This window comes from Eumetopias jubatus, unplaced genomic scaffold, assembly GCF_037043125.1.
Source record: "Eumetopias jubatus isolate StellerSeaLion01/CBP00866 unplaced genomic scaffold, mEumJub1_p1.0 scaffold_13, whole genome shotgun sequence".
Taxonomy (NCBI): Eukaryota; Metazoa; Chordata; class Mammalia; order Carnivora; family Otariidae; genus Eumetopias; species Eumetopias jubatus.
This window is the reverse complement of record NW_028274819.1, coordinates 16570523-16586153: the sequence shown is the minus strand read 5'-3', so window position 1 is coordinate 16586153 and position 15631 is coordinate 16570523. Positions and strand designations below refer to the sequence as shown.

At 48.2% G+C, this 15631-nt stretch overlaps 1 protein-coding gene across 8 annotated transcripts in view; it reads right to left on the bottom strand.

Moving 5' to 3' along the window:
- Positions 1–15631, bottom strand: part of AMBRA1 (autophagy and beclin 1 regulator 1) — a 171660-nt gene that overhangs the window by 11103 nt on the left and 144926 nt on the right. For 7 of the 8 annotated variants that reach the window (XM_028111350.2, XM_028111349.2, XM_088017907.1 and 4 more), the window contains one exon: positions 4874–5013. The exons of the other annotated variant lie outside the window; for it this stretch is intronic. In XM_028111350.2, coding sequence (XP_027967151.2) covers positions 4874–5013 — 140 coding nt within the window. The remainder of the gene's footprint in view (positions 1–4873; positions 5014–15631) is intronic. 8 annotated transcript variants of the gene reach the window in all.

Below are 15631 nucleotides of genomic sequence, written 5' to 3'. Positions count from 1 at the left end.
ATCTTCTTCAGACCATCCCTTTAAAAAGGAGCAGCTCCTTCCTCTTCAGAGCATTCAGCTATTTTTGTGGGTGTTGTCTGAGAAGAGCAGGGGCACTGCAGGGCACGGGAGAGAGGAGAGAACCTTCTACGACGTTAGAGGCAAAGGGCCAGAGGTCAACAGCAGAGGCCTCCAAAAACAAAGCCATCATTGCAGATTTTGCTGAGCAAATCCTGGCTGCATGAGACCCCATGTGAAGCCAGCTGCCAGGGAGCCTCTGATTTACAAACTTGTCAAGATTTATTGACAGGTGACAGTACCATCTGGGGCCCTGCCAAATCCTTCCTCTGTAATTCCTGCTAGCCAGGGCCGGTTAGCAACAACAAACTGTCCACACTAGACCTATGCTGAGCCATGCGCTGCATGACCAGGAACCTTCCTTCCAGTCTCAGAAGACAGGCCACCTGAAGGCCCACTCTCTGGGCTGGGACTGTCAGCATGATGCTGACGATCAAAGGGTCCCCTCAAACACTTTCCATCTGGCAGCATGCAGTGTCAGCTCAGAGCTGCAGATTCGGGACATTCAGTGATGGGGTCGACGGCCAAGCAGAACGAGACAACGGAGTCTGGCAGATGTGCTGCTCCCGCCCCCACCCCCCATCCTTTCTGCCCCCCACCAACAGGTCTACTAGAGCCCTGACCTGTTGTTCTACTTTCTGTGGTCAGAGCAGCTTGACTACAACAAGCTCATGTTTTTGAAAGTCTGGTTAAAATTCCAGGTACTGGACCAAGGATCAGAATTGAAGACACCCTCTCTGGCGACTGAAACTCTTAGCCTTCAATACCCAGTATCACCGATTTCTATCTACAAGCTGAAGAATGCTCCCAACCATCTCTTTTCTCCTTGGGTCTTAGTAAGGATCAATGAGTCACTGCTGGCTCCGGGTTCTTCCTGAAAGCCAGGCAAAGACACAAAGGGCTGAGGAAGCACGGGAAGGCCGAGCAGGGTCAGCCTTTTCAAAGGGACTTACTTCCACTTTACCCGAGGCTTCCTTCAGCACCATCTGTAAGCTGTGCTTCTGGGCTGGGCTCAGTGACTCCCTCACAGCTGGGACCTTCTGGGGCTCCCTGAACTTAGCTAGGAGCTGCCCTAGCTTCCTCAGTGGTGACCACGCTCTCATGCAGATTATGGCTCTGATCTTCTCACCTTTTTTTTTTAAGATTTTATTTTTAAGGAATCTCTACACCCAACGTGGGGCTCGAATTCACAGCCCTGAGATCAAGAGCTGCATGCTCCACTGACTCAGCCAGGCAGGCGCCCCTGAACTTCTCCACTTCTAGGGAATATTTCCTTTGAGAACATTCTTCTTTCATCTATCACTTACATGCTGTCTATTTGGAAGAAGGACGGGCATTTATCCCCGCTACCCCTGCAATGTGGGAAAGAGTTGGCACCTGGCTCTTGTGGGACGGCCGGAAAGATGAAGTCTCTGTGGCTCCCCTTTTGATTCAGGGGTGTGCCTTTCTCTTCCTTGGTCAGTGATGCTTGACTGCAATCACTGTTTACAGCGGTAGCTTCCTCTTAAGGGACAGAGCTGGGGCCTTGTCAGGGGTGCCACACTCAGCCAGGGGGCCAGATGCCCCACAGTCCTGGCCTAGTTTCTTCTGGCATGAGTCCCTCAATTCTGTCTTCAGAGCTGACTCTGAGAAGCAGTGGTCTTCCCAGCAACACCTCCCCCCCATTTGTAGGGCTGATCTATGAAGCCGGAAGTGAGCAAGCACCCCCTCACATCAATCTGGTACTTCACACCCACTATGGTTATTGGTGGGGGTGTTGGCTGGCCTGGCAGTCAGCCAGAGGCACAGCAGCAGCTTGGGAGGAGTGGCGGCGGGGGGGGGGGGGGGGGAGGGAGGGAGGAGCAAAGCAAAGGAGAAGGGAGGGCCTCACTGCTAGGAAGGGTGGGGTGACCGGGCTACCAGCCACCCTAATGGCTTCGCACAGGGGCTACAGGGCCAGTGTTCGTCTCCTCACCTGTCATCAGAATGTGGTTCCCTAGAGCGATGGGAGTATTTCCTGAGGCCCTTCTTCTACTGTCAGTGGGATTTTAGTACCACCAAGAGATGCCCAAGGGGCTTGTGACCTCTGTCTGTGCTTGGAGAGAGTGCAGAGGCTAAGACAATGGAAGAGAAATCAAGAGGCAGAGAGCAGGAAGCGGGGTGCAGCTGCCAGTGTCGGTGGATGAGGGCAGACAACCACCTGTTCTGGGGGGAGGGCTGTAACCCCGGCCAGCCGGCTGCTGTGCCCTCGGGAACAGCCGTGCCAGAGCTCTGTCACCAGGGGAAGGGCGATGAGCCTCAGGCCAGCTGCCTACCGGAGAGACAACGACACTGAGCTCCTACCGTCCTATTCATTTGTTCTCCTTGTTCTAGGCCAGGGACCAACCACAGACTGTTCAAAAGATGTGAACATTCTCGCTTCTCCTCTCTCACTTCCCTCCGTGTCAATCACCTGACCCACTTCAATGCCTCAACGTGATCTAGAGCTGCATGCTTTACCTGAGGTCTTAAGAGAGCAATGAAATTACATGGGTGTTCTTGTGGTATATTTTTCTGTGGAAGACGTACATGGTTTCCATCAGAATTTTAAAGTTATTCATGATAGAAAAAAGGTTTAAATATCAGCTGTCGGAAAGAACTCGGAACCAGAAAGTCAGGAAGCCTTATTCTGTCACTGATGTATCTGCCGGGAGGCCTGGGCTGAGTCTGCCCGTCTTTACCTGAATAGTGCTCCATCTTCCCTGCCTGAAGCCAAATCCCACAGATACGAAGGAGACTGAGAAGCGGAGAAGCTGTGAACAACTTAGGACAAAGTCATGTCTGTCTTAATTTACATGGTTCCCTCAAATATGCAGCCCTAGATTTGGGGCATTTGCCAGAATGACCCAAGAATTCAGGAGAAACAGCAACCCCACACAGGCAGGCCAAGCTAGCTCTCTCTCGGGCCAACACAACTTGGTCTGCGGTGGGCCACTGTTCGTGGTGTCGACTGCTAGTGCCCCCTTGCTCGGGGAAGGGGCCTGAGTTCCTGCAGCTACACTCCTCAGGCAGTCCAGGATGGCTCCAGCCTGCTGACGCTGGATGTCGCAGACGACATATGGAGAGACAAGAGAGAAGAGAGGCCAAAGCCAGCTTCATGTTTGGCTGAGGTGTCTGTGACTCACACCAAGTGCGGAGGCCGGGGTTTCAGACATAAAAGCCTTGGGGGACCACGACGAACTGGAGGTAGAGATCCTGCCTCTGTCGGAGCAGGTCACTTTTACAAGGGAAGGGGCTGGGAGCCTGGCTGGGACAAAGGTTTAGTGGCTGGAGCTACACACAAGACAATGTTGAGGAAGGATGTCTTGGAGAAACAGGGAAAGAAAGGCCCGTAACTACAGTGTTGGTTAAGAATAAAATTATGGTCCAGAATTCTGTGCCAGTTTTGGAAAAGATGCCTATCAGAGTCCTCTTATGAACTCCTAAGAGGGTGAGATAAGATAATCAGTCTCATGTGCTTTGGAGAAAAAGAAAGAGCTCAGAGCAGACTGATCCCAGGACTATGGTCAGGCCAGGAGGAGGGCAGAAACGGCCAGCGCCAGGACAAACAGCGGCACAGTCATCAAGGAGGCCGGTTCGGTTCTGGAAAGGCACGAGCAGCTAGCGAGAGGGGCCCTCTGGACACAGAGCCTGAGGAGAGTGCAGCTGGCAGAACCGTGGTCGCAGACGGCAGCCTCTCTTTGGGAGAGGCTCCAAAAATGCAGGATAGAACGAAAGAGCTGCCCTTAGAATCGGGTTCCTTTCTCCTGAGCCACTGACCTAGCTCAGCTGAGAAGGGCTCAATCACCTACCAGGCACAAGAACTGACCCAAATACACACCCTAGGAAAAATCACCAAAGGCCCTATCAAAAGGCAACGCAGACACTTCCAATAGCCAGAGACCCTACCAGAGCAGTCACGCCATGCTCTGTGATCCGCAGAACACCCCTGGAGAAGACTCTGCGCCAAGTGAAGGACAGCATTAGGACGGCGTGGAGGCAGAAGTGGCATTTAGTCGGCTGGAACCCTGCGGCGGCCCACACAGCAATCAGCCTGATCTGCACTGAAGCACAGAGCTTCACGCGCCCCACCTGGCTGGGTCTGGAAATTGATGACAGACCTGGCTAACTCCCAGGGTCTCAAGTGAAAGAACAGACCTCTATCCTCCACAACACCAGGGGAAGGGGAAGGGGTGTCATCAGGACCCAGGACAGAAGTGTCCCCTCCTACCCCCTACTTCAAGACCAGGTAACAAGCATTTTGATTTTAAATGGAGCTTTTCAATTTGCCTTCACTGTTATGAAGCACCAAGCAGAAAGGAAAACAGGCAGGACACAGAGCCAGGCTGCTAGAGATCAGTGGCCTGACAAATTAGGGCTTTAACAGTACTCTATTTCCAATTTTATTTATGTCTGTGGCATTTACACAAACCTAAGACCACCTGTTGAATTTTTCAAAAGGCGTTTAGAAAAGGATCTTTGATATCTATGCTTTTGCCTGCAGGGAAACTTTATCAATAGGTAACCAGAGAACAAGAGAAAACAAAGGAAAAAAATACTGCCTTAGATTTAAGAAGACAATAATAACTAAACCAGTCTTTTGAAGATTTCTGGGATAGAGAGCTAACCCTAGCAACCCTAAGTGAAAAGGACCCTTTACGGAGTGATGCAGAGAATGAGGCAGGCTCTAGCAGAATTTCGATTTCCCATCTACAAGACCCCACCTCACGGCCAGACCCATAGATGATGCCGATTACTCCCGTCCTCAGCCTGGATGACCCCCTCCCGCCCACACTGCCGCCCACCCTAGGCCACTCACTCTGGTCGGCAGATCACCAGGTCTCCTTTGTTGGTACCATAGGCCAGGCCAAGCCCTGGCTCGGGCAGCCAACGGGCAGAGTTGATGCTGACATGTCTCCGCTGGTCGGCAGGCATGGGGTAAAGGACGTTGAAAACTCTCTGGGTGGGGGAGAAAAGAGGGAAGAAAAGAGAATTCGAGGAGAAAAATTTGTTACCAAGAATAACAAAGTCCCTTCTATGGCCAGAAGCAAGTCAACCACAGGGAGGAAAGAAGGCCTCTTACACATACAGGCAAACTTGGGGTAGCAGGGGGAGGAGGCTGGGGCCCTCTTACTTCAGGAGGAAGGCTAGAACTCTCTCGAGCAAGACTAGGGCACACTTGGGCTTTTCTGCAGGAAGCTTGTGCTCTCCTTACAGCCTTTTAGCTCCTTTCATTTCATGGCTTTAAGGCAGCCCCCTGGAAAGGCAGTCAGAACTCTGTTCACCAGGAAGGCCTGCCCCTAACTTTCCCCTGACCAGACAGACCAGTGAGAGCCAAGCTCAACTGGGAGTCCCGTTACCATGGCAATCACAGCTCTCACAGCAATGGGGAACTGAAGGTGATAGGGGGGCGGGAGGGGGTGATAACACCAGAGAACATTCTTAATTCATCTAATTAAAAGCAATGTTAAAACTGCTATTGTTAAGGAAACCTAAAAGGTGCACTAAGATGTAGGAAGCAGGGGAGAGGGGGATCTTGAACCAGGTATGTGATCTCTTTCTAGCTTATATAAATCACCATTAAATAGATCGTTTCCATTTCTCCAAGGGAGAGAGTCCCCTTCAACAGTCTGCTTGTTGCCAAAGCTGCCATTTTCTCAGGAGACAGCTTAGCTGTGGCTAGGGTTTGGACCGGAGGTGAAAGAAAACCTCCGATCTCTCTGGCCACTGAGCTGCACAATATTCCACAGCAACTTTAGTCAGAGACAGGGGCAGGGCAGTGGGAGAATGAAGGATGCGGACTTTCTTTCGAGTTAGAAAGCCCTGGGTTGGAGTCCTGACACCACTTCTCTAGAATAGTGACATCTCCAGATCTCAGTTTAAAAAGAGACAGCACTTGGGGTGCCTGAGTGGCTCAGTCAGTTAAGCATCTGACTCTTGATCTCAGCTCCAGGTCATGAGTTCAAGCCCCACACGGGGCTCCACGCTGGGCAGGGAGCCTACTTTAAAAAGAGAGAGAGAGAGACAGCACCAACAGCCAAGTGACTGGAGAGATGAAAAGACATGTGTAGAAAACGCCTGGCACAGTGCAAACTCATTGCTTAAAAGCTGTTGCTATTATTACCAGGAATCTGCATCTGGGGCTTCAAAAAAGGTCATTAGGGTCTATGAAAAGGATAAAGCCAAGAAATAAGCTGGAGTTTTAGTCAATGTTTTCCCTTTTAGCCTCTTCAGGCTTTAATCTATAAAACAGGGATGAACTACATCTGCCTTTCCCTACTCCCTGATGGAGGGAAAAAAATGGGGAGACCAAACGAGATGTGGTTTAGAAAGTAATATTCAAAAATGAATTTAGGGCGGTACAATAATTACTACTTTTCAGATTATCTGGATGAGAGATTTAAAATAAAAAAAAAATGGGGCGCCTGGGTGGCTGAGTCGTTAAGCATCTGCCTTCGGCTGAGGTCATGATCCCAGGGTCCTGGGATCGAGCCCCGCATTGGGCTCCCTGCTCAGCGGGAAGCCTGCTCTCCCTCTCCCATTCCCCCGGCTTGTGTTCCTGCTCTATCTCTCTGTGAAATAAATAAATAAAATCTTAAGAAAAAAATTACAAAGTTTAAAATAAATAAATAAATAAAATTTAAAAAAAAAAGGAAAGAAAGGATGTAAAAACTGAGCTAAGGGTCCATTGCACGTACACAAATGAAGTGATAAGCCCTGGATATGGGAACGCTTGTTCATGTGCCTTGGGCATCTACCTGAAAGGCCTTCCCCGGGACAGGCTCTAGAACGGAGTGGAGAGCAAGCAGCATGAGTTCTCAACATCCTGACACCCACACAGAGAAGCCTGTTGTGACGATTTCCCAGGCTTTGTGGTGCTGAGAAATGTGCCTGGGCAGCCGGTGGCACGCGCCAGAACGGCCCTGAGCCGGTCCGGAAGTTGGATGGGTCTCTTACAGATAAAGAACTGGCTCTCTTTTGAGGCATAAGACTGCCCCACGGCTGCCGCTTTAAGAACCTCCCTTGTCCTCCCCTTTCTGTAACTCCAAATGTAAGAATGAGCAAGAATCTTTGGTCTAACTGAGGAGACTACTGAAAAAGAGCCCAATGGAGTTTATGAATATCTAAACTAGTCATGTAGGAACGTGGTTGCTTGAACTTTGGATCGTCTCTTCCTTGCACATATGAATCTGGCAGGCACCTCCAACTAACCTCCACTACTACTCTCTTCCAGCCTCGATGGCCGACTCTCCATGAAGATGGCAGCCCCTGCCTTGCTTTGCGCACCTCATCAACCCTTTTCCTTCACATCAGGGGCTGGGCTGTGGTGCCTTTACGCTTTCTCACAGAGGTTTTCCTTCCCAGAAATCAATGGTTTCTGTCCCCCCAATAGGTCAGATGGTTAAATATGAGCTGACATATACACTCAGAGGACAAAGTGGCTGGGGATCTAACCAGTGTGACTAGGATCACTGACTGTTTAATCTTCCTTCGCCCCAAGGGTCGGTGGCATGAGTGAGGGGACACCCAGGGTTAAGGAGGGATGTGTGTTAATCTCAGTGGGTTGGACGAGGGGAGCTTTGGTCTTGGCCTGTGGCGGCCCTACAAAGCTTCACAAAGGAGTCTCATCTAAAGTCATGATGATTCATAACTTCAGGGAGCTGGGCAGAGAAAGTAGCCATGCAAGAAGGGGGATAATAAGGTTAGTAAAATAGATGCTTTAAGGTTGTGCCAAGGTTTTTGATGGGAGGTCTCAAAGAAAAGCTAAGAGAACTCTTCTAGAAATGTTCCAGACCAGTAAAGAAGCAAACAAGCCTCTCACATGTCACGTATTTACCTTTTATAGTTGCTGTAGAGGAAATAAGCAAATATTATCAATTGGCTTCTAAGTACAGGAAGCTACTTTAGAGACAAAACCCTCAAGAGACCAGTACGATGGATGACCAAGCTCAGGTGAGACAAGGTCAGATGGACAGGGGAGAGGTCATTAAAGGTTGAGACCCCCAGACCTTGCTGCACAGATATTCACAACCTCCATGACTATAGTAGTCATGGGGCATCGATCTGTCCTCGGACTATGGCAGTCTCCCTCTGTCAAGTCCTTAAACACCGTTGAAAGGGCAACTCCCAAGTGCCCATCTCCTCCTATGTTTGGGTATTAAGACTAAATCCTGCTTTGTGGCAGGAAGCCAGAAAATGCCACGTGAGGATCAGCAGCCTCCAGGACTCCTGATAAGCACTTGCTTGCTTATCACACTCTAATGTGGGGGTGGGAAGGAGGGAGAGGAGAGCAAAACATACAGGGGGTGGGTAATGAGAGCACAGAGGATGCCGGATGGGCAGGACTCTGCTTTACAGTCCTGAAGACGCCATCCAGTCCAATACTCCTGATTTCACACATGCCTGAAACTCAAGGAGCCCAGAGGAAGGAGAACCTGGCCCATTTTCAGAACCACCCCGAGATGCAGTTCCCACTCCATTCTCTGGCTGGAGCTCTCAAAGCACCTCACCGAGGGGGGTATATGCCTCACAATTAGTCAGTCCTAGCGACAAGAAGAGTATCTGCTCAAGAAGTTTCCCAATGTGGACAGGAGGTTCGGTAGCTCTGGCTACTCCCACACCATTTAGGGTTTCAGCCAGCAGTCTTTCCAACCCAGTGACTCAGGGAGCAGTCTCCTCCCAGACGCCAGTGGGGACCAGCCCTGGCTCTGTAAACTCAAGGTTCATCGGCACTGACAAGAAAGAAGATCTGAAACAGTGTTAAGGGACAGCTCTGGCCTTCCTTAAAGGCACCCCAAATATATCTAACACTCGTCCAGGACAAAACTAGGTGGCCTGCCAAAAATCCCTCTCTCCCTTCTTCCCCATGAAGCTGTACCACCAAATTCCATGACACTGGAGGAGGATTATCAGGACATGGGGACCCTCTGTGGGCCTGGATGGAAAACCCCGCTGCTGATTCATGTTGGCAGAGTCCTGGTTTTACCTGTCTCAGCTACAGCTGCTTCCTGGTAGATGACAAATGCTGAGAGCAACCCCCCTCCCCAAGCAGACTGTTCTCATTTCTGTCTAACATCCATGAAGGGAACTGGAATCAATATGCTAGAAGGAGACTCAGTGCAGTCTCAGCACGTCACCAGGGAATGAGTCAGGTCGCCAAGATCTTTACGGTCCCAAGGGAGTGGGAGAAGATAATGATTCTTCCACTTCTGGGGTCCAAGACCATCTCTCGTACCCCTTGCCCTTCCATCCCTCAAACTCTAAGAGCAAGTAGGAGCAAAAAGAAAACAGCTTCCAGATCACAACTAAAGAGGTCTTGTTTCTTGTTCAGAGGTGGACAGGAAAAGAATGAGAGGCGACCAGAGTTGCTCACGGGGAAACCTTCCCCTCCACCCTCTTAAAATTTAAAGGTAAAATGTATTGCTGCCCTCAACAAGATGTTTTCTTTCCAGCTGCATATCAATAAAGCTCAGACCATTAGTCCAAGCAGCAAATGGCACTGTTCAGATCAGCTCAGTTAAGAAGCTGAAAGAAAAAACTTTGTGGTTATCTTGTTTGGGTTTGGGAAGCTCATCATCTGTAAAACTGGAACAGCTCCACAGTGGCAAGAGGTTGCGTGCACTCAGCAGATCTTCCCTGTTTTAACTAAGACAATGGAAGCTGGTGGCAGGGGACAACTGGAAACTGAGGCTGGAAGGGCCACAAGAGAAGGGGCAAGCTAACGGGGCCGTGAGGAAGAAAGGAAATGTGAGGAGGAAAAATGCCTTCTTGGTAATGATGGGGAGCTTTTAGAGAGGGTTACTAGAGGAAAATTAACTCTCTGGGAAGAGGGAGAAATCAGTGGAAAGCAGATACTAACAGACAGCTGAAATGGATGGCTACACATCTTGTCAGAGGCTGAGAAATGCACACTTCCCAGAGCAGGTGGGGCGAGAGACTCTGGTCATCTTTTCTTCCTTTCGAGCTGCTGATTTGCTTAATGAATTACTGAAGTTTCTTCATCTCTAAGAAAATCTGATTGTTTTTCAGAAATTTTCATTTCTTTTACTGTCTCTAAGCCTTCTTTACATTCTACTTTGGAGTTTAGAACTTGTAGGAGGTTGATCTTAAAGTGACTATTTAGGGCGCCTGGGTGGCTCAGTTGGTTAAGCCACTGCCTTTGGCTCAGGTCATGATCCTGGAATCCTGGGATCGAGTCCCGCATCGGGCTCCCTGCTCAGCAGGGAGTCTGCTTCTCCCCCTGACCCTCTTCCCTCTCGTGCTCTCTGTCTCTCATTCTCTCTCTCTCAAATAAATAAATAAAATCTTTAAAAAAAATAAAAAAATAAAGTGACCATTTAAAAATAAGGGGCTCCTGATTGGCTCAGTAAGTTAAGTGTCTGCCTTCGGCTCGGTCATGATCCCAGGGTCCTGGGATCAAGCCCTGCATGGGGCTCCCTGCTCAGCGGGGAGTCTGTTTCTTCCTCTCCCTCTGCCCCTCTGCCTGCTTATGCTCTCTCTTCTCTCTCTCAAATAAATAAAATCTTAAAATAAATAATTTTATATATATGTTAATCTAAGCAAATATATATAATTCAGAATGCCAGCTCACCTACCTCTCCCCTTTATTCAGCTGAAGCAGGAATAAATCTGCCTAGACCACCCTTGTCCAAACCAAAGTTCTCCCAGCAGAAAAGAAGAGCAAGAGCTCCTCCCCCCCCCTTTTCTTTAAAGTAAGCTCTAGGACGGCTGGGTGGCTCAGTCAGTTGGGCGTCTGCCTTCAGCTGGGGTCATGATCCCAGGGTCCTGGGATCGAGCCTCACAAGGGGCTCCCTGCTCAGCGGGGAAGCCTGCCTGCTTCTCCTTCTCCCTCTGCCCCTCCCCCGGCTTGTGCTCTCCCTCGCTTGCTCTCTCTCTCAAATAAATAAAGTCTTTAAAAAAATAAAGTAAGTAAGCTCTAGGCCCAATGTGGGGCTTGAACTCAAGACCCCGAGATCAAGAGTCACACGCTCTACCTACTGAGCCAGCCAGGCGCCCCCTTTTCTTAACTTTTGGAATGTGTTGCCCTTGGCTGCCACTGACAATCTGCTGCCTTGAAGTCATTTCTAGACAACCTCCTGTGATTTATTGAGACCTGTAAACTCTGTCTTATTCACTTACTCCTCTCAAAGGGATCCCACAGAGACAGTCAGAGGACAAGAATTTTATTTTTCAATTGGCTTGATGCTTTCCAAAGGCCATCTCAGGCCATTAGGATCAAAGCAGAGAGGTTCCTTCAGCTGAGGGACCTACTTTGGTGCTAAATGAAATACCGAGGCACTTAATGCTCCTGGAACCCCCTCAAAATTAAAATAATTACTTCCTCCTATTCCCACATGTCTGTGCACAGCACAAGTTCTTGACCTTCCCTTGGCATCACAAATCTCAAAGGAAATGGCCAAATGAGTAGTTGTTCTAGATACTCACCTTGGATAAGAGAGTCTTTCAATATATTCCAATACATTCCACATGTTTTAGTTGATATATATTTTTGGAAGAGGAGTGTTGGGGATGGTTAAACATTAAAATGCTTTGTATTTTATACTGAAAATACATTAAAATACGTTCGGCTTCTACAAATGCAAGAATTGGTTCTCCTACCAATTCTTGAAAAAAACAAAACATTTTGCCTTTTGCCTTTGAAACTATCTACTGGGAATCTCTCACCATGTCTCAGTGCCAGGACTAGCACCCCAAGAAACCGATATTGGGCAAAATTGTGAAATGAGTAGGACACTCCCTATTTTCATAAGGGTTATCTCCTTGATGCTTTCATTCAATTACCATCACTAAGACATGTGCTAGACATACTGACTGGTGCTGGTGAGCAGGGGTGTGTGTTCAGGCAGGTGTGGGGAATACACAGAGCACAAGATATCAAAGGGACACACATTCCTGGAACAAATGCTGAATGTCTCCTGTGTGCCCTGTGCAGTGAAGGCTGGGAATACAGCAGTGCAAAGACCAGTCAAGAAGCCAGTTGTGGGGGCACCTGGCCGGCTCAGTCGGTTAAGCGTCTACCTTCGGCTCAGGTCATGATCCCAGGGTCCTGGGATTGAGCCCCATGTGGGGCTCCCTGCTTAGCGGGGAGTCTGCTTCACCCTCCCCCTCTCCCCCTGCTTGTGTGCTCTCTCTGTCAAATAAATAAAATCTTTAAAAAAAGCAAGCCAGTTGTGTGGTAAGAGAGCAGGGTCTAGGTCCACTTTATGCACAGCATTCCCCAACCTCACAAAATACCTGGCCCACAGTACGAGCTCAGTAAAATTTTGTTGAGTGTAAAGAATAATGCACAGAATAGACTGCACTCTACTAAGAGGCCATGGGGGAAAAGAAATCATTACAGTTACCCGAGAGGAATCTGTCACGGAAAAGTTCACCTAAACTAATTGTAGCTCTACTGTTATTTTTAATGTTTTATCTTGCCCCCTCCCTTCTCTGACAAACTGCATCAGAGACACCCCTGATTCTCCCCTACTCCCTCCCCCTTTCCTGCAATGTGCTGAAGAAAGGAACTTTCTGAGGATAGATGCTTTGTACCACATCTCAGAAGTCAACTTTAAGATAATTGCAGCGGAAGCAGCTTTTAATCAACTGACAGGCAGCTTTAAGAAAATTAATGAGGACAAAATCTTGGGAAGGAGTAAATCATTTTTGACAACAAAGCTGTCTCTCTTTTATCCCAATCTCCCCTTGAAGAAAAAGTACCCTTCCAGGATACAAAAATAAAATATCTTCATTTTTGGTTTTTGCCACTCCCAAGGCCAGACAAGATTAAGAAAGGCTCATTCTCTTAGATTTCTGGAGAATACTCTGGGATTGAACTAGAGTTCTAGGTCACTTTTGAAAATCAAACTTTCAGAATCTAGGAAGTATAGATGAGTGGATTATGTCACAGGCTAAATTCAGGGCAAGGAGGCTACAGTGAAGATTACATACTGAAGAATGGAGCTAGGATAGGCCCAAAGAGCGTGTACATGTTAGTTACATAAATGCTGGTCAGTGCTGACAGTGCTGGACACCCATCCTGCCCCAGGATCTAAGCTACAATTTAGTTGTGACTAATTTGAACACTCTGGATACCAAGCCTCTTCTGTGGTTCATTTTAATGAACTTATAATAATAATCTGTCATCACTAGGCTCTGTGAAGATGGCTGTAAAAATGACAGAAAATGGCTATAAAAAAGAGAAAGACAACTGATGTTTCTTTATAATCAGGATGACTCTACGATATCCATTAATGGGCATCATAGTGATGTATCCCATCAAGGGATAACAGTAGGTGGAATGTTGGAAAAGGGAACTCCAGAAGTACTCCTTCAGATGGGGAAGGGCCTGGAATGAAAGATAAAGATACTGCTTCTCACTTTTTAAGCTGAAGCATCTCTGTATTCTATAGCACGCAGGCAAGCAGGCATGAGCTCGCAGTTAAGAGCTCGAGTCAACTGAGGGCAGGTAAGAATTTTAATCAGAAATGGAAAATGGCCTCATGGCATTAGTTCTTAAAGTACTATCACTAGGATGCTAGCATGATCCAGAACGCCTTGGGCTGGAGGTATGCATCAATTTCTCAACTTCCTGTGAGTATCTGAAAGATCTGGTTATTAGGAGCCATAGAGATAAATCAGATGAGGTTCCAGAGACAGGGTGAGAGCAAAAAGGAAAAGGACAAAGTTACACTGACAGGTGAGGTCTAACTAGAACCCCCATGCAGTGAATGATTGGTTCTCCATCTTGACTGAGTGTGCAGTCATCGGGAGGGCTTGGTAAAACAAGGATGGCTGGGCCCCACCCCTAGATCCTCTGATTCAGCAGGTCTCACGTGAGGCTGAGAATCTGAATTTCTACTAAGTTCTCTGATGATGCTGATGTGGTCCCATGAGAACTACAGCCCAGTTACTTTTGAGTGGATCGTAGGTCTGTAAAAAAAAAATGGTAACAAATCTCCTTTCCTTCCCTGCTTCCTAGGATTGCTTGAGGATGCGGGGGATACATATCTCTGGAACCAGAGTTCCAGAGGAAGAAGGTGTACAATGGGGACAGTCCACCACTGAGGAGCAGGCCTCTCAAGGTAAAGAAGTAGGGGAGGAGGGGAGTGAAGAGGAAGAGAGGGGGAGAAGAGAGGAAAACGGGGGAGAGAAGGGGAAAAGGAAGGGGAGAGAAGGAAGGGGGAGAAGGAGGAAAGGAGAGAGGGGCTGGTCTCTTTCCAGCACCCCCTCCAGACCAATAATCTATCTAGGTAACAGTTGCTCGACACCTGAATGCAGTTTTACCACACAGCCACAAAGAAAAAGCTTTCAATAAAATTGACCCGTTAAGTATTTAAGGCTTTGCCTTAAAGAGCACTATGCTGTTCCACAGAGAAAGGAGAGCTGAACTGCTTTCTGTCCTGGAGCTTCTCCCATCCAAGTCAAATGACGGTGTCCTCATCCATCTCTTCTGCCAGTAAAATGACCAGAGAGAAAAGCAAACAGCACTGGTGAGATTCAAGCAACCCCTGCCTCTAGGACCTGCAGGGATTATGCAGTGAGGACCGCTTCAGTTCTTACTGAACCACTTATGCACCCACGTCCCCTACCTGTTGGGGGATGGTCTATGCGTCTGGGAAAAAGAGTAGACAGCATTTTACTTCCTATGTTGAAAGCACTATCCTCATTCTTGCTTTCCAGCTCAAAATGCCCCCGAACCACCCCCCCACCCCCACCCCCAGCTGCTGACTTTTGCACTAGGTAAAATAGCACTTATTACTCACACAAAAGTGGAAGAGCAGTCTGGTATAGGAGTATTTCTGGTGTCATTAGTAATTTTATATTTTTGTTATTATGCTTTCACTTGGTTACAACCAAAGTTGTTATAATGTGCAAGTTGCCACTATTTTGGAAAATTAATTGCAGTTTTCTGTTACAATATTATGCCTTCTTCCAATTAGAAAATGAAAGCAGGGAAGGCACACAGGCAGCTTCGTGTTTTGAGAATTTAGCAAAACTTCAGCTCAGCAATCTCCAAATGCCTAACTTAAAAAACCAAACAGAAATGAACAGAAAAGCCCTCCCTGGCTCCAGAGCAAGGGAGTCAGACAGAAAATAAGCCCCTGAGGCAGAGTGGCATCCCCAGCCCAGAGGAGGCTGGAATGGACGGAGGGAAGGGGGAGATAAAACATGTGCTCAGTCTTATTTTTCCAGACTTGCCAATCATACTAAAATCGGGAAGACTGAGCCTAGCCTCAGAAGCAGAGAAGGGAAATATCAAAAGGACCCTGATCCTAGAAACAAGGATAAAAATTAAAATGGCTCAACATGGGCAAAGAACAGAACCCAGCACATGGCTATTCAAGGGAGGGCCCCGGAGGGCAGCAACAGCTGAGAAGAGATGGCAGGTGAAGCACAGCCAGCCAAAAAGCCAAGTAAGAGTCTGGTGGAAAATGGAGCCCAAAGGCCACCGTGCCCGCAACAAGATTAGCCAAGGATCAGAGCACCATGCATAAAACCACGAGTAAACCTGAGACTGTGTCTCTTCCTTGCTGAGGACGCTGAGGGCAGAGACCTCAAATGAAGAAAGCAG